A 26,736-nucleotide genomic window follows, 5' to 3' on the forward strand; every position below is an offset into this window, starting at 1 on the left:
GTAGATATCATCTCTCCATTTGGATATGGACAAAGAAAAATATGTGTTTGTTTGTTTGTTTGTTTAAAAAAAAGGTCCATCACAGAGTACCAGCATAGAAATCCATGTACAGCCTGAGCCCTGAGATTAGAATACTTACAGGCTCAGGTTCAGAGCTCATTTCCCCCACGGCACAGCTCCTCAGTCCCTCCCTCCAAGCCCATGACGGGGAAAAATTAATCTAATTCCATTTTACATCTCTGACCTGTTGGGCTTATTACCTTGCCTTTCTCCCATTCACCCAATTGTTTTGTACAACTGAATCAAGCTGACATTTTGATAGTAAACTCCAAGATGGGGTGAGTTTTCAAATTTGGTGTCTTTTCCCCTAATATGGTTTTCATTGATTCAGAGAGTTACTCTCTTACAATTCCCGGGCAGGGACAGAGACATTCTTCTCCGAGAGCAGGTGCGGAGAACACTCTCTTTGTACAAAGATGGCTTAGATTTCTTCCCAGCTTCCTCTCCTGCAACAGCTCAGGAAGCTTAAATGGGTTGGGGGATGGGGCATGTGTCGAATGGAAGCTGTAATTTCAAAGCAACCAAACGAAATAGATCCTTCAGAATGGTTTTCTTTTCTGTGGCGACATAGTCGTGGGCAAAAAAACCTCCTCTTCTTTAACCTGCATCTGTAGCCTTTTGCATTACCACGTCACTAGCAGAAAATAGGATTTCTCACCTACAGATGGTGAAGAGAGAAGAGGCTAGCCTGAACATTAGGTAGAAATTACTTGTCAAGTTTGATCAGTTCAGAGAAAATCCAAATCCCCTTTGAAAAGGCACAGTTGATATTCCAAGATTAGTGGGGATGTCCTTTTAGATCCATTGTTTGGCTAAATTGTCTGCATATGCAGCGTGTTTGCTAAATGAATGATACATTTGCATCTAAATGGCCCATAAATGATTTGATTCTGCTCTAGACAGGGTAATAAACCAGCCCCCTCCCCACCACTGGACTTGTGAGTTGTGTGAGTGTGGACTCCTCTCTTCTTGCTTTCACTGTGCTGCTATTTGACAAGACACTGGGGAAGGAGTACCTGAATCTGTTAAAGAGAACCAATCTCCATTATGAGCTGAGGTTTGAGGGAGCTGACAGAGAAATCTTTCATAATGTGCCGCTTTGGGCCTCCAGCTCTCTGGGCAAAAATTTTTAAAAGGAAATCAGAAATCAGAGTTACTGCCACTGTAGAAATTCTGCTTTGCATGTTGAGGACAGGGTGAGGCATTAATTACCGTCTGCATGCTGCTTTTTATGAGAGCATTAAGTACCTATGTCTCCCATCCAGCACGTTGGTATTTACAGCACACAGGTTGGGCCTGAGATCTACATGTGAGTTGGTACTCCGAGGAGTTTAGCTACTGAGTGGACACGGCCAGGTTATGCAGAGCTTTCCTTCCATGTCCAAGCTGATGAGTTCCAGCTCTTACTTTGGAAGGCAGGGAGCTGACAATGGCATTGACAGTTGCCAGTTTCCATCTGCAGTTATGTCAGGCCTGTTATGTCAAAACTGTGGCTTTTTATGGCCTCCTTTCATGAGATTTGTGATGTTCGGGTTAAAGGCTCCAAGGGGATGGTATACCTTGATTTAAGAAAGCTCAATATATTAAATCTCACTTCACGTGAAAGAAATATAGAAGCCCAGTTACTCACTTTGCAAAAGGATTCACAATGGGATTCTTTCAGTAATAAATATTATATGTGGCACTTTGAATGTGAATTCATTCATTGTTTCAAGAGTAGGTCTATTGGCAAAATGCAGTCTACTTAAAGGGTTTTGGTGCTTCTCAGGGCAGATTATTAAGCCCTTGTTCCCCGGGCCCCACCAGCATGGGAACAGTCTAGAACTCAGATGACAATTCCAGTGGTAGCTGCTGCTGCTTATCACCAGTTTTGTTCCTGAAACTCTGTCATTCTTTACCGTGACAGCTTCGGTTGATGTGTTTAGCGCAGACGCCAGTCCCCTTTCAGTTTGCCTTCTTGACCAAAGCTGAGTCTGAAAGCTAAGACCTGTACCTTGTTTTCCTGGTATTTAGGGCTCTTCGTGTAATTTAGGGATTTGATCTTTAGGCAGGCTTGGAGGAAGGGACATCTGGCTCTTGCAGGGGAGGAGGAATCATTTTCCCTCTACCCTTCTGAGTTCTTAGCTGAGACTCCTGGACTAAAAGATGAACAAGAGAAAAGCAGTTTATTAATATGTATACCTCATGTATACATGGGAGATACTCAGGAGATACGAGTAAGCCGAACAGGTGGCTTTAGAATTTAGGGTTTAAGGGACACCTGGGTGGCTCAGTTGGTTAAGCATCTGTCTTTGGCTCAGGTCATGATCCCAGAGTCCTGGGATGGAGCCCTGCATTAGGCTTCTTGCTCAGCAGGGAGTCTGCTTCTCCCTCTGCCTGCCACTTCCCCTGCTTGTGTGCTCTCTGACAAATAACAAAATCTTAAAAAAAAAAAAAAGAATTCAGGGTTAAATACCATCTTAATAGGGAAAGGAAAGGAGGGATTTAGGCCTCTTAGGAAAAGGGAATGATTTTTCATAATGATGAATGGGCCTTTAGAAAAGTAGTAGGGAGTAGGGGCGCCTGGGTGGTGCAGTCAGTTAAGAGTCCAGCTCTTGGTTTTGGCTCAGGTCTTGATTTCAGGGTCATCAGATTGATCCTCGCCTCGAGCTCTGCACTCAGATCAGGATCTGCTTAAGACTCTCTCCCTCTCCCTCTGACCTTCCCCTACCCATGCTCTCTCCCTCTCTCTCTCTCTCTCAAATAACAAATAAATCTTTAAAAAAAAAGTAGGGAGTTATGATAGTTTGTGACAAAGTTTGTCTGAGTATGGTGTTGACTTGAAGTCTCCTCTCCATGATAAGAGTCAGTCTTCCCCCATTGGTGAAACTCTGGGGGAGGGCATTTATGACAACTGAGTTCCTTTTGGAGGACCTGTCTTTAGGCAGATAAGGGGAGTTCAGAGAAAACCTCTCCCTGCATTTGCTGTGTTTTAAGCACCTACAGCTCAAAATATCAGTATACCAAAGTGATATTTTGGCGGGGGGCATGTCCTGAACTCCTATAGGTATATTTTGGAGTGGCTTGTTCTGCTCCTCTTCCCTCTTCTGGGGCAGCTGTGACAGAGTTTCTGAGCCTAGTGTTTGGTCCCTAGCACCAAAATGTCAAGCAGCAAAAGGTAACAACAGTGGTATTTCTGCTAGAAGAATTCCGTACTGTAGCCGAGAGTTTTCTCTGGCTCTGTTTCCCTCTGTGACTCTGAACTTTCTGTGAATTTCCTAATATACTTCCCGCTTAAACTAGCTAAACTAGATTCTACTGTCTACAACTTGGCTGATACATCCTCCCCTTCCCTGTGTGTCTTGGGTGGTTCACACTCAAGGCTTCTGTGTACACCTGTTGAGATTGTACAAAGGACACCATTCACAGAGGCTGAACCACTTTGCCTTATGGATTGCTGTCTTCTTGAAAGCCGGTTGGCCATCACTAAGCCCTGCTGCTCCTACTGCCTTAGTTTGGGTCTCACTCCACAATCTGTACATGAACCACCCGAGTGTGAAGGGAGAATTTTCTACAAAGATTACAACTCTTTCAGCCCACGTGACCTTCTCCAAGAGATTACAACTCTTTTAGGATGTACTTTCTTCTGTACAGACCCTTAGAAAAAAATTTTCCAGGGGCTAGGCATATTAATCATGTTTTTATATTTTGCAGTTTAGGATGCTTTGATACCTTGAGGTCTTGAGCACCTGGGGAGGTGACTGCCCCTCCCAAAGTCAGCTAATTCCTAGAGATAGCAAACAACTTGCCTATGAGCATGCCTTCAACATGCAAACCAACCAATCCTGAATCCACACCCCAACCCTATTTCTTTTATCAGGTTTTTCAAGTCTGACACTATTCCCCCCGCCCCCCCCCACCCCGCCCCGGCCTAAATCACTCCAGTGCCAAGTACCAGATAAATTCAAGAGACCACCTTTGTAGCCTAGAGCCCACTGAAACGATTGAAACTATCCAATCCTAAACCTGCTCGATGTTTACTTTGTAACACCCATTCCTTCCTGTAAAAAACCCACATTCAAATCTTTTGCCCATGCTTTTCCATCCCTCCTGTCTCCTGATCAACCCTGGGGCTACCTTGCATGGCCCTGCATGGCATGGTGTGCCCCCTTCTCTTGGGAATTGTAAGCAATACATTTTTCTTTCAAAGGCAGTTGTCTCCATGTCTGTCATTTTACCATACGTGATTAAAACGAATCCTGGTACATCTTTAAAAACTGAGAAAGAAGGTATTTGAGTAGTACTACATACTATCATCATATTCCAAACTCTTTATCTCTTTTTTTTTTTTTTTAAAGATTTTATTTATTTATTTGACAGAGACAGCGAGAGCAGGAACACAAGCAGGGGGAGTGGGAGAGGGAGAAGCAGGCTTCCCGCTGAGCCGGGAGCCCGATGTGGGACTCGATCCCAGGACCCTGGGATCATGACCCGAGCCGAAGGCAGTCGCTTAACCAACTGAGCCACCCAGTCGCCCCTCTTTTTTTTTTTTTTAAAGATTTTATTTATTTGAGAGAGAGAATGAGATAGAGAGAGCATGAGAGGGGGGAGGGTCAGAGGGAGAAGCAGACTCCCTGCTGAGCAGGCAGCCTGATGCGGGACTCGATCCCGGGACTCCAGGATCATGACCTGAGCCGAAGGCAGTCGCCCAACCAACTGAGCCACCCAGGCGCCCCAAACTCTTTATCTCTTATAATGAACTGGATTTCCCAAGACAAAACCTTTGTATTTTGATTGATTTCTGCCTCAGGGAAGTTACTTGCAGAATTATCCATCAGTGTACTCCCCTTCATTGTTAGGATTAAGCTTAATCCTAGTGTTAGGGACAGGCCACTGACCGTCAGATTCAAAGTCCCTTTCATCACTTATTTCAGGGAACCCAGTAGCTATCATATTAGCAAGGCTGCCGGAGGCCTTCTAGAATCTTCTAGTTCTTCTAGAATCTTGAAGATGAATACATAAAGATTCTAACAGTACTCTAACTTCATCCTTACATTTGAGAGAAAGCTCACAGTGCCTATATAGTTTGTAGTTATTCTACCAAATCCCTAAATAATTATGGAATTCCAGAGTGATAAAGAACTCCAGGAGTTACCTAGTCTGGGTATTTCCTCTATTACTCTTGTCCTTATTCAGTACTTTATCCAACTCTCTTCCCCTTCCACCATTTCCAACAATTGATCATCCACTGCATCTGTTTGAATGTTAATTGTGTGTTCTAGTGTAGAAGTTGACAAACTATAACCCATGGGACAAAATCATTCTGCTGCATGTTTTTGTAAATAAAGTTTTATTGGAACACAGCCACACTCGTTTATTTAGGTGTTGTCTGTGGCTGCTTTCACATCACAATGACAGAACTGAATAGTTGTAATGTGTAGGGTATATGGTCTGCAAAACCTGGAATATTTATTGTCTGGCTCTTTATATAAAGAGTTTGCCAACCCTTTTTCTAGTGGATAAAATGGGCTGGTAGTCTTGGATATTATTTATAAATTCTTCAGGGACAATTTCAAGTTCCTCTTTATCCATGATGCATTTTTCTTTAAGGTTTTATTTATTTGAGAGAGAGAGCAAGTGAGAGAGAAAGCACACATGAGTTGGGGGAGGGGCAGAGGGAGAAGGAGAGAATCTCAAGCAGACTCTGCACTGAGTGTGGAGCCTGATGCAGGGCTCGAGATCATGACCTGGGCCAAAACCAAGAGTTGGATGCTTAACCAACTGAGCCACCCAGGCGCCACTCCCTGAAGCATTTTTAATTATATTAGCTGCCATCAAGCTCCTCCTCAAACCACATCAGTAAAGTCTTAATCATTGTACTGACTCTTCATTATATAAGGCTCTGTGTTGCTGATGGCAGACAATTGTTCATGAATATCTCATGTTTTTACAAATTGAGGCATGAAGAGCCAATTTGCTCCAGAACTCTTCTCAGGAATATCAATAGAAGCATGGAGATAGCAACTCCTTCTAGAGCCAATTTATTTACATCCCTGGATAGTAAAGAAGGACGTATTTCCTTCTCAGAGAGATATTACATTCCAGGCTAATAAAAATAATCTCTCTCCGGAAGGGAGAATGGGCAGGTTTGCTGACAACCCTGTATAGGAGTAGAGTCTCCTAATCTCAGGGTTTCTCTCCTAGAGTGCGCTCCCACTTTGTGTGCAAGGCAACACCTGGCCCTCATTGCATCATCCTGTTAGAATTGGGGCTCAGGGAACCTGGACCAAAATGTTCTGACAGCTGGAAATAATAAACTGTCTAGCCCATTTGGGCTCACTGGCGCCTTCTGGCCGAATCTATGCACCCACGCAAGCCAGCCCCGCCGCTGTTCCTGTGCCGCTCCCCACGAGCTGCAGGACCGCTGGGCCGCTGCTTGATGCAGGTGTAAGTGCATCCATTTGGTCGCTTCAAGTACCCTGAGAAGCTCTCAAGGGCAAGGCCCACATCTTCTCTTCCCTTTGTGTCCTCCAACAAGCCCAACGTACGGTAGGCATTCAACAGCATTTTGTTGTTCAAACTAAAGGCACCTACACATCCCGTCCTGAAACGCTCTTCTTAGCGGGGCACAAAGACTTGGACTATTTCAAATTGCCATGGCTTCCCTCTGCCCAGGTATGTTTGAAACTCGGGGATCTGAAGCCATCTGGTCTTGGTAAGAAGCAGAGTCCAGTTTCACACCCCGCCCCCCTCCGCAATGTCCACCTAGGAAACAAGCCCACCGTGGATGCGGCGGCAGGGCCTGAGGAAAACAGCCTCGCCAGCCCTGTGGCCAGAGAGAATTGGCCACATCCTTGGCTGCCCAAATTAGGGGCAAAGTTACAAGGTGGGGGGGGAACCCTCCCTCCTGAGTGCCTGCTCTGGATAGCAACCTGTACTCACAATAAAATGAATGTACTTTATGGACTCTTCCCCTCTTAGGTTGGCCAGATTTAGCAACTAAGATACAGGACACCCAGTTAAATTAGAATTTCAGATAAACAATGAATACTTTTTTAGTATAAGTATGTTTATTGAGTATTGCAAAAGATATACTAAATTTTTTTGTTGCTGTTGTTTGTCTGAAGTTCAAATTTAACTGGGCGTCCTGTACTTTATTACACAGCCCTAGTCTCTGTGGTCTCCCCACTAGAGCCCATTCTGCAACTGAGCCTCTTCCTCAGAGTGTGACCCCTACTCTAAACCTGCCCCATGATAAGGGTTTTTCTGATTCTCCTTGTCTATAGAGTAACTTTTCCTGGGTTGGTGAAGAAGCAGAGTTGGATGTTTAGGGAAAGCATGAGCCTTTGAGGAGAGTTTCCTTGAGTTTGCCCCAGTAGCCTAGGACCCTCTGTCACTGTTTGCCAAAAGCAGCTGGGCTTGCCTTTTGAATGATCTGGAAGCATTTTGATGCTTTTAGGGTGGCTTGATTTCCTGTTTGATTGCTTTATTTTTTTAAAGATTTTATTTGTTGATTTGTCAGAGAGAGAGATCATGAGCAGGGGGAGTGGCAGGCAGAGGGAGAAGCAGGATCCCTACTGAGCAGGGAGCTCGATGTGGGACTCTGTCCCAGGACCCCAGGATCATGACTTGAGCCGAAGGCAGACGCTTAACCGACTGAGCCACCTAGGCGCCCCTGTTTTATTCTTTAAAATCTGTAATTCCCAGAATTGCCAGGTCCAATCTAAAAAATAAAAAAATGTCTATCTCCTGTGTATTAAAGAAAGTGGAACTGAAGCCCAGGAGGACGAGAGAATGGGAGAGGTAGTTGCCTCCCAGATGGGTGGTAATCCACGCCCCGAACTCGGATCCTTAAGAGATGCTTTTCCCGTTGGCCCCTTGCAGAGGGTGTGCAGAGGACATCTTGTCTTCCCCCAGGCTAAGAAGAAAGCAGTTCAGTGACTTCCTTTCCTCTCACCCCTTAGGCAAGCCTTACGTGGAGCTTAGCTCTGAGCTGCCTCACAAAGTGTCCTGATAATTCACATTCCCCACAGAGGGCCCTGAAAGGGTGACCCTGCTCAGGCATCCTGGGGAGATTTGCAGGATAAATACATGCCTCCCTGGGGATTTGCCAGGTAACTCTCTGTCAGTGCTGGGAACAGAGATTTAAATATGAATTATCATTCCAACCTGGCAGGGATTTACAGATGAGCCCCTTCTGTGCTCCTGGGAAGATTTACACAGTACTTTCCTGGGCGCCAGGCTGCGGGGGTTGTCACTGGGTGACACTCGGTACTGGGGATCATCCTGCGCTGGCCTCCCTCAGCCGGGCCCGGCCGCGGGTCATGGCTGATGAGCTCTGGCATCCTGCCTGCATAGACACTTCTCCTGCGCCTCTGTCGCCACCGCCCTTTGCGTCTGTCCCTGAATGATGGACGAATAGTTCCCTCTACTACTTGGTTATAGGGAACTCCTACCGAATTCCCTTCTTCTGTCCTTTCTGGTCTCCTTAAGTGGTTACTGCTTCTCCATCAGAATGAAATGTTGGCCGCTTACCCGTCACCTCTTCTCCTGCTTTCCTTGCTCTTATGGAAGGACCAGCTCTTTTCTTCAGGTGTCTTTATCGGCTCCTTGGTTTTCTGTGATTTTCTCACCAGTGAGCTCAGCTCTGGATTTGAGAATTGAATGGTCAGCCAGACCCTTAGCAGAATCCCAGAGAAGAGAGTGTTAAAAATCAGAATCCTGGGTCTCGCTCTGGACCTCCTGAGTCAGAAATCTCTGGTTCTGGGGCCCAGAAATTAAGTTCTCCTGGTATTTCTTAAGCACGCTAAAGTCTGGGAACAAAAACCCCAGATCCCGGAATGGGGCTAGGGCCGGGCTTCCCTCCCCTGTTGAGTTTCAGGCGGGTCAGCTTCTCCCTTCTTTCAGTGGAGTCTCGCTCTAGCCCCGAGCAACCTTCCTGCACAGCTTTGAAGGTTTTGGAGGGAAGGGGCAACTATCTGGAACAGCATGGGACACAGAATTGTCCTGAGAGAGGCCATGGCCTGAGAAGTCACCTGGCTCATGAATATTCATGCCGGCCATGTGGTCAGTGTGTGATCCCTCAGATCAATTCAAGGCCGTGTCTGTAAGCCTTTGTGAGAGCATGAAACAGGTTCTGGGAATAAGGAGGTAGGGAAGAAGATAGAGGTTAACGTGAATTGACAGGCAATAGGATTAGTACGCTTGCTCAATCCCGATCTTGCGAGTAACTAACAGTGGCCTGAAATTAAAGAATTAAACCGTGAAGGCTCCCTTGACAACTGATCTGATAGGCCCAGAAGTAAATTTCAGGGACATTGTTGTCAGGCTAAAGGAGGGGAGAGCCGAGATAAGGGGCACAGGAAGGAAGGGACAGGGAGCGAACGCCTGTCTCTTTCTTTGCAATCCAGTGAGGGCAGCTTTGGTCCCCGCGGGGCTGCACCTAGCGGGCAAATGAGTTGCCAGGGCTTTTATTCACCTCTAGTAGCACTCTCTTCCTTACATCCGATTATGACTTTAAAATAGAGGCAACAATGAAAAGGGGAGGAAGATAATGAAACATAAGTCAAAAATGGCAGCTGGTGAATTTTTGGTAATTGCTTTCCCTTGTAGTATTTCATTTCTGTTCCCGCATGTTGCGCAGTAGCCTGTGGGGAGAAAAACAAAACAAAACAAACAAAAAAACCCCACCACCACCAACAAAAAATAACTCCAAAGGATTCAGGAAAACAATATCAAATGCACTTTAATGACACTCTTCATGGGAGACAGGATAGAGGTAAATGAGCATTCTAAGTTTGCTTCTTGGTGACTTAAACATCATAAGAAAGCCTAGAAAAGTATATATACATCAATAATTCAGGGTAAGTAAAATGATTCTGGATTTCTTTTCTCCTTCTTATGTCAATACCCTAAAAAAAGGTTAAAAAAAAAAAAAGAGAGGAGAGTGTTTACAGTACTCAAGGTAAAATATTTTCATACAATACTGGAAAAGACAAACTCTAACTCATGTAGGTAACCCATGTGATAGCCTGATTTGGGAGAAAAGAATCAATGCTTATCTACAACAGGCCTCTTGGATCTCTTTTTGGTGAGGTTTTTTTGGCTGGCCATTCTCCAGGTTAACACAATGGAGAACTCCTAGTTCTTGAAGGAAATTTTCAGAACGAATAATCAGAAAATCTAACAATCTACTGAGAGACTCTACTTTCGATGCTATTTGTAGTTGAACTTTTAATCAAAGCACAGTTTTGTGACGTCCAGTCCCTTCACCTTCTGCCAGAAATTGGATCTAAGTGGAAGCATCAGCAAGCATCAGTTCTTCCCTCCCCCACATCGAAACCACTGGGATCAGAGTAACTGATTCGCTGTTGACCTTGAGGTTCTGTCTGCTTCCAAACACAGCCTGGAGTTTCCTGTGACTTTTACCCTAGCAGGAACCATGCCCTTCATTTAGAAAGAGTATTGGTGAGAGTAGGTAGAGTAGGCTATGGATTGTGAACAGGATCCTTTGTTGGGTTGCAGTGAAGTAGCTGGAGTAGGAAAGTAAGGTGCTGGGCTCTGTTCTTTACGTGACGTCCCTTGACTCATTGCCTTTTCTGTCCCTCAGCTTTGTGCTGTGTAAGGGTCCTACTTTGGTGGTAACACATTTTATGTGATGCTAGAAACCACTGCTCACTGTGCCCTTCTCAGATGTGGGATATTTCCAATCATTAATTTCAAAGTAAAGTATTTCTTTTTCTTTTCTTCTTTCCAAAGTAAAATATTTCTTTAGATGAGGTTTTGGTCTACATGTAGAGATAAGAAAGATGACCTGTAAGAACAAGTAACAGGATCATCCAGTCCTGTAGAGCTTGATTTTACTTTTTGGATTGGGATGGCCAATAAGCTGGTTTCGTGGAGCTATGACTTTTCTGTGAAAGTCATCAGATAGAACTTCCTGCGCTAACAGCAATCGAGCAGGGTCTGGAGTAGGGCAGGGAATGCCCCTGAAGCTGCTTAGAAGCCCCAGACTCCTTTCTACAGAACAGATCGTGTTTTCCCCATAATTCGCTGTTCTAGCTTGGCCGTGATCTGTGTCCCTGTCAGTGTGGCCAACAGAGTTTTATTTCTCCTTCCAAAGTCCTCTCTCCTCCAGACTCTGTGCAAAAGAGATGTTTCGGTAAATGTTTAACAGCTAGTTCTCCAAGGGGGAAAAGCCCTGGCTTATCACATTTGCCAATTTCCAGTCGTGTAAACACTACCACCACAGCCAATTTTAAACTATTGCTGTAACGTCACTCAGTATGGAGTTGGGAGCGCATCACTGTGTGATATGTTCGCCAGACAATTATGGTAGATGTAAATAATCTCAAGAGAACAGAAAATAAAAGAGTAGTGAAATAATTAGGAAGTGAGGAGTTTTGAATAGTTGTTACCTTTGTTTTTATTATAACTAATTGTACATTTATATAATTTAATTTTTAGTCATGGCTGTGCTTTGCTTGCAGAATTCCTAAAACATTTAACAACTGGTATACAAACCAACTCTGGCCCACCAGCCTGTCTTGGGCGGGGAGAAGAGTGGGAAAAAGGAGAAACGAAAGGGCATGGTGAGTCCTAAAAGGCCTCTATGCCATTCAGACTTTCTGAGCCTTGGGTCCACGAATTCGTAGAAATAGCGCGAGTTGATATTGGCCTGGACTTTGGAGTTAGACATGTGGGTTCCAGACCCAGCTCTACTATTTGCTGGCTGTGTGACCTTAAACAAGGTCCAAACTCTCTCAGCTTAATTTCTCACCAGTACAATAATGGTACCTGTTTCATAAGGTTGTTATGGGGATGAAATGAGAATAATATATTCAAAGTATTCAACTTACTGTGTCACACAGTAAACCTTCAATAAATGGTAGCCACGAGTCCTGTTACTATTATTAACCTGGCCCATTTCTAAAGTGTCAGAAGTAGCCATGGGTAGTGATGGGATCTATTTCAGATGCAGGTTCATGCAAAGACTGTTAAAGATAGTCTTCTTTGTATGGGCTGACCTCCATTTCAGCATCGACTATTTATGTAGGCACAGCCTCCAGGGGAGGAATGTCCACACCTCCTGAAAAAAAATCATTCTCACAGATGCCTGGAGTTTAAGTACCAGCAACTCATTTCTTGCTGTAGGTGGGGCTCTCTCCCTAGGCCTACTTCTAAAATGCAGATACCCCTTAGAAGCTGAGTCATTAAGTCAGCACCTGGGTGTGAATGAGGTCCTGGGATCCCAGGGCTCTTCACGGGATGGACTCCAGACTCTGGGAAATCTAAGAATGAGGATCCTGGAGTGGGTGGGTGATGCGTTCAAGGACACGGAAGACTCCACAGCCGGTTCCCACGCCCCCTACTCCACCCCCTGCTTCCAGGTTGACCAGTTCTTTAAGCTGAGCTGCCTTTAAAAGCAAATCCCCTCCTGTCTCTCTCTCTCCCCCTGAACCCTCAGGTATCCCAGAACAAAGACCTGGTTGACCCCTGGGACCATAGTCCACTGATGAGGTGGGAACACTGCTGAATATCTGGGGTCAGTCTTCCTTTTTCAAGAACACCAAATTGTAGTCAGTTGGCCGGGTTCTAATCACGGCCCTAACCACTTGATGTGTGACCTTGGGAAGGTCATTTCATGTCTCAGAATCTCTATTATTTCTAGTATATTGAAGATGCCGTTAAGGATTAACCTGAGACTGTAATGCGGGACCATTTTGTGATGCCAGAGCTCACCACCACAGGCTCTTTTGATGCTGTTTTCTCTTCTCCACTCATTGTTTTTGGTTTGCTCTTTTTTCTTCGACTCCTCACAAGTGGCTATGGGGAGAAATGCCTTCTTGGGAGCACCGTTGATGGATGAAAATAAAACATTTCTACCCTTTATTCTAAACATTCCTAAGTACTGAAAATACAAGTTCCTATCTGGGGCTACCCATTCATAATACAGTCTTGTGTGCAATAATAACCAGAAGTTATTCCCCTTTTGGCTCAGGTAATAGCACAACAAGAAGGCAGAGGTGATGTTTGCAGGAATCCTAAGGCCCCTGTGGACTGTAATTATATTCTTGTTGAGGTTTTGTCTGTTGGTTTCTCTGGGGCACCTGTGATGCTACAGAAATGTTTCAGAGTAGCTGAGTATCAGAAACCCGGGGAGGGACTGGGGCTTCTCGAAGTATCAAACTTACAGGCAAGGAGATCTGAGGTTTTGGGGAAGGGCCTGGGGATAAAGGAAGGAACCAAGTGAGCCAGTCTCTCCCAGTGCTGGCCTATAAGCCTCAGCTTGTTCCCAGGCTGTCTGTGTGGTTTGAGGGCAGGGCTGGTGCCCGGGAGGATGTTCTGACAGAGCGAGCAGGTTACAACCCTTTCCTTGGGACTGTGACCTGATGTTTGCCTCAGTCGGTGATGTGATGCTTATTGGCCCCCTCAGGGCTCCAACCTAACAAAAGCTTGGCCCCACGGTCTCAGCGATGGCTGTGTGCCTAGAGGGGGCTGCATTATGAAATCTTCTACTGACCTTCTGGTGTTTGGGGTGTCGGTTGGCAGCACAGTTGGCTGGAGGATTCCCTAATTTGGGGGGGGGTATGGTGTTTTGGGATCACTTATTTTTGGTGGGGAAAAGACTGCTGATGGCCAGCCAGGGCAAGTTGCCCGAAACTAAGTACTCACTCGGAGGCCTGCCCAGATGCAGCCGAGGTGGCCGAGGTGAGGGAACGGGGCAGAGAGCGACGTCTGGGTGGCGGAAGGCTTGCTCACTTCTAACAAGCGTTGTGTGGGGTTTGGGTGCCATGCTTTTCAGCGACCAGAGAGTAGGCAAGGAGAGAACAGAAACATCAAACAGGAGGGAGAAGAGGGTCTACTGGGAAGGCTGAAAGGTGTTCACCTTTGAACAGAAGAGACAAAGTCGATTAAACATGCTTACTTTCTTCAAATACACAAGAGAGACTTCTACAAGTAGGTGTTGAATTGTTCTGACAAGCAAATATGAGAAAGCAGTCTATGTAGAGGCAAGATGGATTTTTGTCATCTTTTCATTCACACTGCAACAGGGAGCTGATAATAGTTGACCAGTGACAATGTTTGTGTGCTGAATGGGGCCCTTGGAGCTCTTAGACAGTAAGAAAAAGAAAGAGGACGCCCCCCTTCTCCCCCACCCCAGGTGGATGAGCCACCTCTGACCTCCAGAGGTCAGAGGTCCTGGGCACACCCTCCCAATTCCTTGTGTTTGATGCTGAGTTGTGGTTCTGGTTTACAGACTATCAAGAGTAAAGTGAGTTCTTCGCATAATATAAAAGAGTTTGGCCCCAGTGAAAGGATTGATGGATTTTACAATTTGATAATAAAACTCTCTGAAGAGAGAACGCCCTCCCAGAGGTGGGAGATTAATTTTATCTTTTTTCTCAACGGCTTCTCTTCCCCTGCATCTTGCCTGTTCTTTTCTCCTACTTGCTCGACAGAGGGCGAAGAGGTTTTCAAGAGAGCACCATAAACATGAGGACTTTGACTCCAGAACAGGAAAGGACAGGCCAGGCTGATGGCAAGCTCACAACAGCCTGCCAACAGAGGTCACCCTGGCAGCCTCATGATGTGATGTCACCTCCAGCCTCATGCCCTGGCCATCTCCTCATGTCCAGGCAGCTTAGCTCTGACCCTAAAGTTCCCGGGAAGGTGTCAGAGTTGTGTCTGGTTGGTCTGAAACATGACTCTGAGCTGGCCAGGTCCCCTTCCCCAACCTGCTGCCCTCACACATTTCAGAGTTCGCTTGGTCTGAAATAGACTGAAGAGAGAAGGAAGAAATGATCTGGACACTAAATCTCCTTTTAACCCCAGCAGTCTGCTTCATGGTCTCGGTGCCTTTTGCTCATGTGGGAAGCAGTGGAAAAGGGCACTGGGGGTGCAGGACATCACCATTTGGACTGAATTGGATTACAAATGCTCTATCAAGCTATACCAACAAATCAGGACAAGCATCACACCAAGATCTTGAATCACAGGCTGTTTACCTACTATAATGCCCATGGCAGACAAATGCTAAATACCACAAAGTACCTGAGACAAAAAAAGAAAGGAAGGAAGGAGGGAAGGAGGGAGAAGAATAAAAAGAAGCCTGGGGTCCTGGCATTCGGAGATTCCCAGGGACACAGGCAGAGCGTCTGGGTGCAGGGTGGCTGCGCCCCAACGTCCGGTGGCCTCTGGCTTCACATCTCGGCTTCTGAGGAGCAGACCTCCGCGGCAGTGATGGCGATCCCGATGGCCAGGCTGCCGTTGTCAGAGAAGAGCTGGGCCAGCGAGGTGTTGAGGACGAGGCAGTCCCCGTCGGTGATCACCGAGTCCACGCACTCGAGAACAGACCTGGGCGTGGCCTCCCATTTGAGACGCCGATGGTTTCTGTTGAGCTCCAGGCGATAGGTGAAGCAGTCGGCCTGGGTGGGGGTCCCGATCAGCATCATGGTGGCAAAGAACTGGGGGTGCCCTTCATGCCTCTCCTGTTTCCTAAGCACCAGCAGAAAGTGGTGGCCCAGGCAGGAGTGCATGATGATCCAATCGGCTGGTGCGGGGAGGTGCATGTCCGTGGCCAGGAAGACGATCTCCGCTCCCTGAAGGATGTCAACCCTGTGCATCTGCCGCAGGTGGGGCACCACCACCTCCAGGTGGCCTTCCCACTGGCAGGAGAACAGGGGGCACATGCAGGGTGTCACCTGGGCGGCGTGCAGCCCCGCCTCCTGGTGGTGGAGGTGGTGCGGGCGAGCGTGGTGGCGAAGGTGCGGGTGGGGGCGGTGATGGCGGTGGTGGTGGGTGAGGTGGTGAGGGGGGAAGTTGCCTTGCTCTGGTGTGCTCTGAGTGACGGCTCGGCAGCTGGACACATACTGTGGGAGAAAGAGCAGAGGGTTAGTGGCTGAGGCCAGTCTCTCAGCCTCGCTGAGACTCCCCGGGTATGCCAAGTGTTAAAAGCAGACTCCCCAGTGCAGGTAGAGAAAGCTTGCTTGCTTGCTTTCTCTCTCTCTTTCTTTCCTCCTTCCCTTCCTTCCTTCTTTCCTCCCTCCCTCCCTGCCTTCCTTCCTTCCTTCCTCTCTTTCTTTCTTTCTTGAGGGGAGGGGGAGGGCCAGAGGGAGAGGGAGAGAGAGAATCTCAAGCAGACTCCATGCTGAATGTGGAGCCCGACCCGGGGCTCAATCTCACAACCCCGAGAACATGACCTGAGTTGAGATCAAGAGTCTGACACTTAACCGACTGAGCTACCCAGGCACCCAGAGAAAGCTTTATTTCTTAAAAAATGAGAGGACTGCCAGACTGTTTTCCAAAGTGGCAGCACCATTTTATAATTCTCATCAGCCATGTAAAAGGATTCCAACTTCTCTACATCCTTGCCAACACTTGTGATTATCTGATTTGACAAATACTTTTATGAGGCACAATTAATTGTTTTGAGTGTTTTACCAGATTTAGATGCTGAGACTGTTAAGTCTTCTCCATGATATTTCATTTTGGTATAGAATCTAAATTTTTTCCAATTAAAAATAGAAGCTCCTGCAAAAGATTCTTCCCTGAAAAAAGAGATTTTCCAAATCTAATATTACATTAAAACAAAACAAAACAAAACAACCCAAAAATTGAGGTAGATGCCTTGGGTGGTTGAGATTCTGAAAATTCAGTCCAAGAAAATACAATATTTATGTCTTGCTGATTCTTTAATAAGATACTGAAACAAATAGGCTATTTCCCCCCTCAACATGCATTATGATGGTCACTAGTCATAAAGGACAAAAAAAACATTTTTTTTTTCTTTTTTGATACTGTTAATATTTTTGTGCAGGCATTGGAGGCCAATGGAATTTCTGCCTCCCTTTCTTATCACTGCTATTATTTTTAGAACAAAGTTTCAGTAAGTGCCCATCTGTCCTTCCCGTGGGGCCAGCGGTTGTGCCATCTTGGGTGCCCTTCTCCTGGGTCCTAAGGTGGGGTGCAGAGCTGATTAGGTACAGTTGGGCCACCGTTCCCAGGGAGGGGGCCTCACTCTGATTCCTGGGGCTCTACCTCACCAGCCACATTTCTGTCCTGTTCCAGGCTCACTGCTAGAGGGCAGCTTCCCGGGGGCTCAACTCGAGGCACCCTCCACCCTCAGACTCTCCTGACCTTCTGCTCCTCGTGGCGGTGTGTCCACAAATACCCTCAAAACCACCAGGAGCTGTGATGGCCCCTTCTGATCAGGTATCAGTAGACATTTATTGAATACTTTCTATGGCCAGGCCAGAGGGTGCTAGGGGTACAGCTGTGAGCAAAATAAACTGCGTTTCTGGCTGTGGGGGGCACAGACATTAGCGTGCATATCATTAACTGTGATTTTCGCAAGGGTCCTCCGTGTGACATGAGGACTATGATTCATATATTTCAGCTGAAGAAACGGGCTCCCATGGTAATGGTCCCAAGGTCACAAGGCTCGTAAGCGAAAGACTGGGGTCTGTTTGCACGCCTCCTGACTCTGCACACAGAGGCTCTGCTCCCCCTTCCCTCCCTTCGGTTATCCCTGCCTCCAGCACCGGGTCCCTTCTGCCCTAGCTCTCCAAGCCCTTTCAGAAGGACGACAGGTGCCTTTGGGCCCTTGCCTCCTCCCCTCATTTCCTTCCCTCCCCAGTGTGCAGAGGGTGAGGGCAAAGGTCTGCCTTGCCAACTCTGGCCACGGCGGCTGCCAGAGTTTCTAGCTGCCTGGACTCCGAGGAGGGCTAATGGTGGGGGCCAGGCTAGCTTTCCTCTCTTTAGGGCATCCGGGGCACCCCATCCACTGCAGATACACACCCACATGGTGTGCTGGGATGGTCACCGTGTGGCCGAGGTGACCTGGAGGCAGGTTGGGGGTCAAACTAGCTCTGCTCCCGGAGTGGTCAGCTCCAGCTGCCGGTTTCCGTGCTCTGCCCCGGGAACGCAGCAGACCTGGACTGGGAGCTCCCGGGGCCCTTTCAGTAGTTCTCGCCCTGTTCCTGGACGGAAGCTAACGGGCAGCCTGCTGTCACCAATCCTGCATGCCTACCAGGCTCATGAAGGACTAGTCTGTGTTCCAGAATCCTGCTAGTGATGAGCCTGACCTACCCTTTAGTGTTAAATGTAGGAAGGGAACTAACTAGTATATAGCCTCTACTAAGAATTAGGCAACAAATAAGTTGGTGTTTTTTTATGTAATTATTTCATTTAATTTTTCACAGAAAAGATCAATTCCCCTTAAAAAAAAAAATGACATTAAATCTGGCTTAGTTCCTACCTGCCTGCTGGTGGCACGTACCATTTGGTCAGTGGGCGAGGGGGGAGTTCCTCCCACCCCTTGGGGTTGTACAAAAGCCCAGGGCTGACACACTCTGTCAACCAGGGGCCAGCCCCCCCCACCCCCCTGCAGGTCCAAAGCTTATGGTTCTAGCAGCTTCAGGCCTGGCAGCTAAGCTCAAGGCGGCCTGGTCTCGGCCTCTCATGGAAAGCCCCAAGCACTGTTCCCTCTCCCAGCCTCTGAGAAGCTCCTCTCTTTCACTTTGTCTTTACAAAAATCACTAGAGAAACGTACTACATTTGTCTTACAGATGAAGAAACACAGAGAGGTTGAGTCCCTTGCCCAAAGTCACGGGGCTCGTAAGGGGAGCAGTTGGGAATAGAGCCCAGATCAGTCAAAGGTGACACAGATCACAGACTGGAAGTCAGCAGACTTTGGTCTTTTTCACTGTTGAGTTGTCCAGCAGGCCTGATTAGGTCAGTTTCCCTATCAAAATATTTCTCTTCAAGGGTTGCTTGGGGATCAAATGAAATAATGCCTGTAAGACAGCTTTAATAATGACATCAAGTATTACATCAAGATGGCATTTCCATTTCGATGTCGTTTTGGGGGGTTACTCTGGTGGCCTTCGGCCTCAGTCCGTGCCTGCCTCTGTCTGTCCTGGTCCGCTGATCTTTGCACTTGCGGAGCACCCTGGGCTGAGCATAGGCCAACATCAGGGCTTAGAGACCCCAACATCACACTTGCCCTGGGGTCTCCTGTCACAACACCGACCCATGACAACAGACCATCCGGAAATTCCCATCTCAGAAATGGGTCTCTGAGCTCATTATTCTCCACAAGCCCTTCTCCAGATCCATTTTCCGTTTCCTGCAACCTGCTCTGTTCAGCTAATATCAGACACGTGAAATCAGAGTAGGACGGGCTGGGGAAGAAATACCTTCGCCTCCCTTTCTTCCCTCCCTCCAAACTCCTGCCAGCCATTGGCCAAACCCAATCAGAGACCCGCCAGAAGGGAGCCCAGAGTTGCACTCAACAAGGACCTGCTCCCTTTGAAAATGGTGCTGGGTGAGAGGCGCAGGTGCAGAGGGAATGCCCACCTGTACGCAAATGTCTCAGTTCCCTCCTCTGGGATATTTGCTGATCTGGCCAGGCTGGGCCTCCTGGGCTGAAATTTGACTAGGCTGATAGAGGGGGAGACAGATGCATGCCTACAATTCATTTAGCCATTTGATAAAAACGTGTGATGCAGCCCCTAATATGTGCAAGGGGCTGAGAATCCCCCACAGAGTAAGACCCGAGTTCCTGCCTCTGTAGCTCACTATGAGTTTGTATAATATAGAATGCAGGGGCACCTGGGTGGCTCAGTCGTTAAACGTCTGCCTTCGGCTCAGGTCATGATCCCAGGGTCCTGGGATTGAGCCCCGCATCGGGCTCCCTGCTCCGCGGGAAGCCTGCTTCTCCTTCTCCCACTCCCCCTGCTTGTGTTCCCTCTCTGGCTGTCTCTCTGTCAAATAAATAAATAAAATATAAAAAAAAAATAATATAGAATGCAAAACTTCAGGATGTGGGGGGGGCGCTAGGGCAAAGTAGGGGAGGTAGCTCTTCTAGTCAGGGTGGAGCGACATTTACACTGGGCAAGGTGTGAAGAGTGGATGCTCTAACAAAAGAGGTCAAAGGTTTGCTGATGGGGCAAATAGCAGAGAGGACAAGTCCCGTGTGGCCGGGTAGATGGAGGCCGGTAGAGATGGAGCAGAGGTGGCCATAGTGCTGGAGGGCTATCCGAGGCACCAAGATGGCACCAGTCTCAGGGGAAGGCATTAGGGGGCCCAAGAGACACAGCTCTATGCCTTAGAGGGCTCCTGTGGGCCCAGGATGGGGCCAGTGGCCAGTCCCCACGCTTGTCCAACCAGAGGACCTTAGCAATGGCCATTCCACGTGGACTCTCTGTTACTTCCTTTTGGCCTCATCTTCCACGAGCCTATTTTCATTTTTTAATTGCTGCGGAGAGACAAAGCCGGGGGGCATCATCCAAAGGGACCGAAGTGAATGACTATGGAAATAAAGCATGATATTATAAACTCAGCGAGCTCGTGCCCTTGCTGTGCCCCAAGAAGGCTCTAAGAATAAACACCGCCTTAATTCTTCACCTCGTCCTGCTCCATTTTCTGATGTAAAATATGTTTCATTGAAACGATCTTTGGGTGAGTGAGGTCACAGGGCTTCTGGCAGGGAGAAAAGGATTCTTTTAATTGGCAAAATGCTAATCGTTTTGGAAAATGAATTCTAATCTTCCCGTCTAATACAGTGGATGTGTGAGTAATTACTTTCCTTCACTAAACTGTTAATGCAACATTAGTGATTACACTAATTAAAACTAATGAACTCTTACAGACTGATAAACTCCTCAGTCAGACAGCGGATGCCTTCCTCCCATTGGCTGTATTTAACTTCCCATTTGGAAGAGAGATCTTGAATTAACCTTTAGAATAATGTGCAAAATTGGGTTTAGAAGTGTTGGGCTTTATGGACTGGGTATAATTCTTTCCCCAAGCATTAGTGAGACCATTTCCACTGAGGGTGTAATTGAATTTAAAAAACCGCCTTCTTTAATTTGATCAGCCACACTTCCATGGTTGGTAATGGCTATCCCTCCAAATCCTGGCCTCCAAAGAGGAAACCTTCCCCTGGAAAATCGCATGACCCTTTCTCCAGCATCCGCTCTCTGTGATTAGCAAGCCCTGCTATTGCATTTCAGCAGGAGGAAGGTTTGTACCCAGTTTCAAATGACAGGCGTTTGTTCGGAGTTTGCTCTGAGTTTGCTCGCGCCCTCATTTGTGAGAATGACTTAACCGGGGTTTCCAGTGCCTGAAGGGGCAAGGGCAGTGACACTATCCCTAGAGACGCATTTCACGCACAGGAAGAGCAGATGGGGGAGGGGGTAACACTTCAGGGCAGGTATCAGAGTTTGGGGATCAGATCAAGGCCTGAACCAAGTCAGGAATCAGGTCTGCTAAGAAGAGGGAGTAATTATAACTACTCCTAGGTCCCACTCTGTAGTGCTTAAAATTTTTCACTGTTTCCGGGAGGGATGGTCAAGGCTGAAGGCTGAGTGTCACCTATTCCATTTTCCTGGGATGCCCTGGCTCTTCACCTCTTTTCCTCAAAACCTAGAATGACTGTACACGTGCACACAAAACCCGGGAGGACTCTGGAATGCCTTCCAAACAGTTAAAAAAATAAGTTCAGCTGAGATAGAAAACAACGCTTTTGTCACCTGGGATAGGACATCTTCCTTAGTAAATGTGTCTCATGCTCCAGACTTAGTTATACTTGGTCCACAGATGGATGGGATCTTCCTGTGGACAGCATGATAATGTCTAGAATTTTCTCTAAAATACTTTTAGAGGAGGGAATGTGATATGAATGTATACCTTTTTAACCTACACTCTAGGGGCTGTCAGTTCCCTAATGAGGAATTCACACTTTGAGGGGATCATCCAGCATTTTATCAGGAAGGCCACACTCCAGAGGTAACGACTCCAACTGCCTCAATTAGTATCCATATTTCTGATCCACACCAGATGCTAATTAACATTTCGTAGAGAGGTTTTCATTGACGAAATTAGTAGTGAGTTAATCAGAATAATAAATGCTAGAAATGGACTCGCCCTGATGAAATTTGTGGTTTTCAAGCCATGCTGATTGGCTTAAATGCTTCAGAGAGATTCTTCACTTTAGGGATGGGCCTGGAAGCTTATTCCCTAAATATTCCTGTATCTGGCCGCTGAGTCGAGGACCACCTTGAGGAGGTGCTGATTACTTGCCTCTGTTATACTGCTGCATACAGAATTTCTTGACTGATGACCAACATTATATTTAAATCGAGCGAGGAGATACCAGTTATCAAGCGCACAAAAGCCTTGGGTCTTGGGGTATGTGTGCCATTCACCAGTTAGAAAAGAGGAACGTGAAAATTTTGGTGGACAAAACTGTTTAAAACCAAGGTCCAGGGGCAAAGAGCAATGAGAGGGGTCCATACAGGTGTCTACAGATACCAGTTCTATGGCTTCCAAAGCCTCTAGACCAACCTGGTCATCGTATAAATACAGTACAGTCTCATTCTGGGAGGGGCTGGGAAGGACTATGTGGGTGACATTTTGAACCCAAGAAACATGACTCAGTCCTTGAGCTCTCAGGGACCTTCTTTAGTACCTAGATCCAGGCCCTTGGCTGCCCAGGGTTGGGTGATTTATGTCTGAATAGGTTCCATGCCTTTTGAGAGCCTTCAGGGTGGGGACTTACTGTTCACATGACCTCACTGCTAACACAGCACCTGGCATACAACAGATGCTTGCTACATATTTGTCATGCTCATCAGTGTCTCGGTGACAGCTTTCCATATGAGGCTCGTGCTGGTTCTTGTCCTTTATATCCTGTAGGTGGGTCAGCCACAGTCCCAACTGGCGCTGTCTGTTTGAGACCAATCAGCCTCTGTAAGATGAATGCCACCATTCTCCCTGACTAGTGAATTCAAGCAGCAGTGAAGACCTGTCCACGGAATCCCCTACTTAATTGCAGCTCACAATGAAAATCACTAGCTCAAGGCCTTCTCTCCTCAACTCGGTTGGAAGTTATTGAGAGCAAGGGGCTCTGTTTGGTTTCCCCCGTGCCTAGTCCAGTGATGGGCAAATCCAGCACTTTGCCATGTGTGGCATCCGGTAGACTCTCAATAAATTTTTGTTGCTCGAGTGAATGCATGCATGCATGATTTATAAATGGAACCCTGTTCTGGACCATATCCGTAGGAAAGCTCTTTGTTTTCAGTTGGAGGCTCTGTCCTCCGCTCCTATAGAAATATGCGGGATGTGTGTGGGTGTGTGTGTCCATGTGAGTCCCCAGCTATGGGCTTATCAGGAAGGTCTCCTGGCAGCCCCTCGCCCAGAACCCGACAGCGATGGGACATAGAGTATGTACTGGGCTCTGACCGGCAGGAGGCAATGAGGTGTGCTCAGCTGCCAGCCAGGAAGTAAAATGAAAGCTTTGAAGAACATACTTTTCATGTCAGAGAGGTACGATTATTTGCTTTTACTCTTTATGGAGATTACTCTAAGCCTCAGGCCTTCCTTTAATCAATTGCAGATAGCTTTTTATAAGTTTTGGGAAAGACAGCCTGCTGGATCAACCCAGGAAATCTGCCCACCTCCTAGACTGATCTAGACCCACTTTCCCTCCCTATACCTCAGCAGGACTGCTGGCCTAACAAAAGGTTGAATGCACCCATACTTCCTTATTAGTTATTTTCTGCTTGTAGTCACCAGGAAGTAACTTCCGTCCAACCAAAGCTTATTGGCCCTCTTCCAGCTATATCTCTCCTCATGAGACGAGGAACGAATGGGTTGTGTCTACCCAGAGCCCCTGAACTGGACCTTGTAGCCCACGCTCCAGATAACTGGGATCCTGGAACTCTCTACGCAGTGGCTCTAAGTCAGCTTCCTGCAGCTAAGCTATTCCTGGGATCCAACATCCAGAAGGTGGACCATTAGACATGAAATGTGGCCGATGGGTGACTATTTTGGGGGGATATGCACAGATCTTGGATGTATGGCTAGTGGGGCTTCACTTGCCTTTGCCTGAGACCTATCACAGTGCAGGATTAAGCCTCATTAGGAAGAGAGTGAGACAGGTCATCGGCTGGGGGCTGTGGCCACGAAGATCACTATGAGGGCATAACAATTAGAGTGGGAGGGTAGAACATATTTGAAGAGTCTCTTACCTTGATTTTTATTTGTAAGTATCAGGACTTGTAAGTATGTGGACCTCCATTTGCACTTTTGCCTTGAGCCCTGCAAATGTTAGGGGCGGGCCTGCAGTCAAACCAGGGAGTCAGAGAATGCTGCTCTGGTCTTCATTGATTCTTGGGCTCTGCCTTTCATCTGCGAGACTTTGAGCCTGCTAATGAGCGTTAGGAGTCTTGTAGATGAAAGACTTTTTCTTAAAAGCAACTTTTTGTGTAGTCAGATGTTTATATCTGCAACTGGCAAGGGAAACCTGGTGCTCGTGTGAGCAGTTTAAAGCCGAAAAATAAATGAATTGGAGCCCCGTTACCGCGAGCATCTCCACGGGATGACTCTAGGACTGAGGGAGTGACGTGAGGGGCGTGTGCCTAGCGTGCTGGGAGCACTGCTCCATTCTGTCCCTCCTGTCCCTCTGGACAAGCGCAGGCTGTGGGTGATAGGGCTGCTCAGGGGGTGGTGGGAGTCCGCGCCATCACCCGGCACGAGCGCGTGGGTGGCTAAAAATGACTACATATGCAAATGCAAACTTCAGAAGCTGGGAGGGGGCAGAGGTGTGTCCTGGGTGAGCTGAGACATTTTGACGGCCAGGCTGGTCCAAGGCCGTATGCCATCCCTGGTGTTTGTTTAAGACATCGTGACAGGAACTCCGCAAATTCAGTCCTCTCTGCCAGAGCTCTGTACCTTCACCTTCACCCTTACCCCCGGAGTAGCCTTTGGTACCCTGCCTGTGACTGCTGATACCGTGGAATTTCCAGTATCTGTAGGGACCTGGGGAGGCAATGCAGAGAGGTGTTCATTCATGTGTGTCCCTGATCCCAGGTGCATCTTTGAACTCTTCATTTGCAGATTCAGAGTCAAATGTAGCAGAAGTGTTCTTGAGCTCACTCTGACTAGACTTTCAAAGTGGACCCGTGCTTAGGGTCAGGCCTCGCTTACTGTATATAATATTAGGCCTGTCTTCTAGGACTTTCCATTCTGTCCCTCCTGGCTCCCAGTCTCCAAATTTTCCACCATTGATGAATTCCTGCCCACACATTGTACTTCTCAAAGTCTTCTAGGCCCATAATGGCCAGACTGTGAGAGAAGCAGGGGTTCTCTGCCGGCCTCGGACCCCCCCATTAGGATCCTGTTTTCCTACCTGAGGACTTGCCTCTCTCTTGGATGATTAGGACTGGGAATGGCTTCACTGTCAGGAAACCCCATGTCTACACACAGGCATGGATATGGCTGGCCTGTAGTCCATCCAGGATGGTTATCAACTCACATCCATATGCTAATACCAGAAAGGCCCAAGTCCAGAGCAGAGGACCGCGTCATTTCACACAAAGACCATCTTTCAACAGCAGGCTAAATTCCCACGTAATCATCTTTAGCAAATTAGGTCTTCCTATAAGCTTGTCTTTAAAATAGGAAGTGTGTCATTTGATAAAAAGTACATGGAAAGATGGTGCTACAGAGTAGAAGGAAAACATATTTGAAGTCAGACAAACTTGGAAATGAATCCTGGCTTTGCTACTAAAAACCGTGAGACTGTGGATTCATTAATTCACCTCTCTAAGCTTCAGTTTCTTTATAAGATGGGAATTATACGATGTCATAGGGTTGAAGCAAGGACTGAATGAGATACAAAGCATGTGGTGTAATACCTAGCCCAGAGTAAGAAGATATTATTTTTTTTTAAAGATTTTATTTATTTATTTGACAGAGAAAGAGACAGCGAGAGCAGGAACACAAGCAGGGGGAGTGGGAGAGGGAGAAGCAGGCTTCCCGCTGAGCAGGGAGCCCGATGTGGGACTCGATCCCAGGACCCTGGGATCATGACCCGAGCTGAAGGCAGACGCTTAACGACTGAGCCACCCAGGCACCCGTAAGAAGATATTATTACCATGATTGTTGTGTTCACTACTACTATCTTTATTGTCGACCAGCCAGTTGACTGAGATGTAGGCTAAGGCAATTCACCCTGCATAATTTCTAGGCTCATATCAGAATTAGATGAAATCGTAAAAACACCAAAGCCCTTCCAAATCTCCCTTAAAGCTCCCTGACAATTCTCACCCAAGACCGATGTTTTCGCTAGCAGAAGGCTTTTACTGACCATTTCCATCTCATCACTGGCCAGTGGAGGCTGGTTGCAATGTCCAGAGTAGTTTGATATAGGTAAAGAACCCAGCTTAGTGCTTGGAACATAGTTGGTACTCAGTAAGTGATTACTGTCACCTTCATCATCATCTTCATTGTCAGCATCATTTACCAGCATTTTGGCCAGTGCAGTGCTGCTAGAAAGTTTAGGCAATCTTCTGAGCAGGTCTGATCATTGGTCCTCCCACCTTCCCCACCTGCACATCCCCTCCCCCTTTCCTCTTTGAGGCCCCTCAGACATGGTGGCGGGCCTGAAGAGGATTGCTTCCCTTAAGACCAGTTTGCCCTGCTTAGGAACTACCTCGTCCTTTCTACACTTTTAAAGCATGTTTCCTGAGAGAAGTTTGCCCTGTGCGTCTTTCTGCTTCCCCAGAGCCTCTGATCTACACTGCCCATGGCCGTGGTATTCATGATGATTCGAACCATCATTATAAATAACATGTAAGCAGCCCTGCTTTGTGGAAGAGTCCCTAAAAAAACAAAAAACTAAAAAACAAA

At 47.1% G+C, this 26,736-nt stretch overlaps 1 protein-coding gene across 1 annotated transcript in view; it reads right to left on the minus strand.

Moving 5' to 3' along the window:
• Window positions 1-15,242: 15,242 nt before the first annotated feature.
• The window catches only part of SIAH3 (siah E3 ubiquitin protein ligase family member 3), a 64,508-nt gene continuing 53,014 nt past the window's right edge, over window positions 15,243-26,736 (minus strand). Inside the window, exon 2 of the mRNA XM_045867532.1 lies at window positions 15,243-15,911. Coding sequence (XP_045723488.1) covers window positions 15,243-15,911 — 669 coding nt within the window. The remainder of the gene's footprint in view (window positions 15,912-26,736) is intronic.

Source organism: Mirounga angustirostris, unplaced genomic scaffold (assembly GCF_029215605.1).
Source record: "Mirounga angustirostris isolate CCGP_5_RB_7025 unplaced genomic scaffold, mMirAng1.0.hap1 SCAF_3, whole genome shotgun sequence".
NCBI classification, from domain to species: domain Eukaryota; kingdom Metazoa; phylum Chordata; class Mammalia; order Carnivora; family Phocidae; genus Mirounga; species Mirounga angustirostris.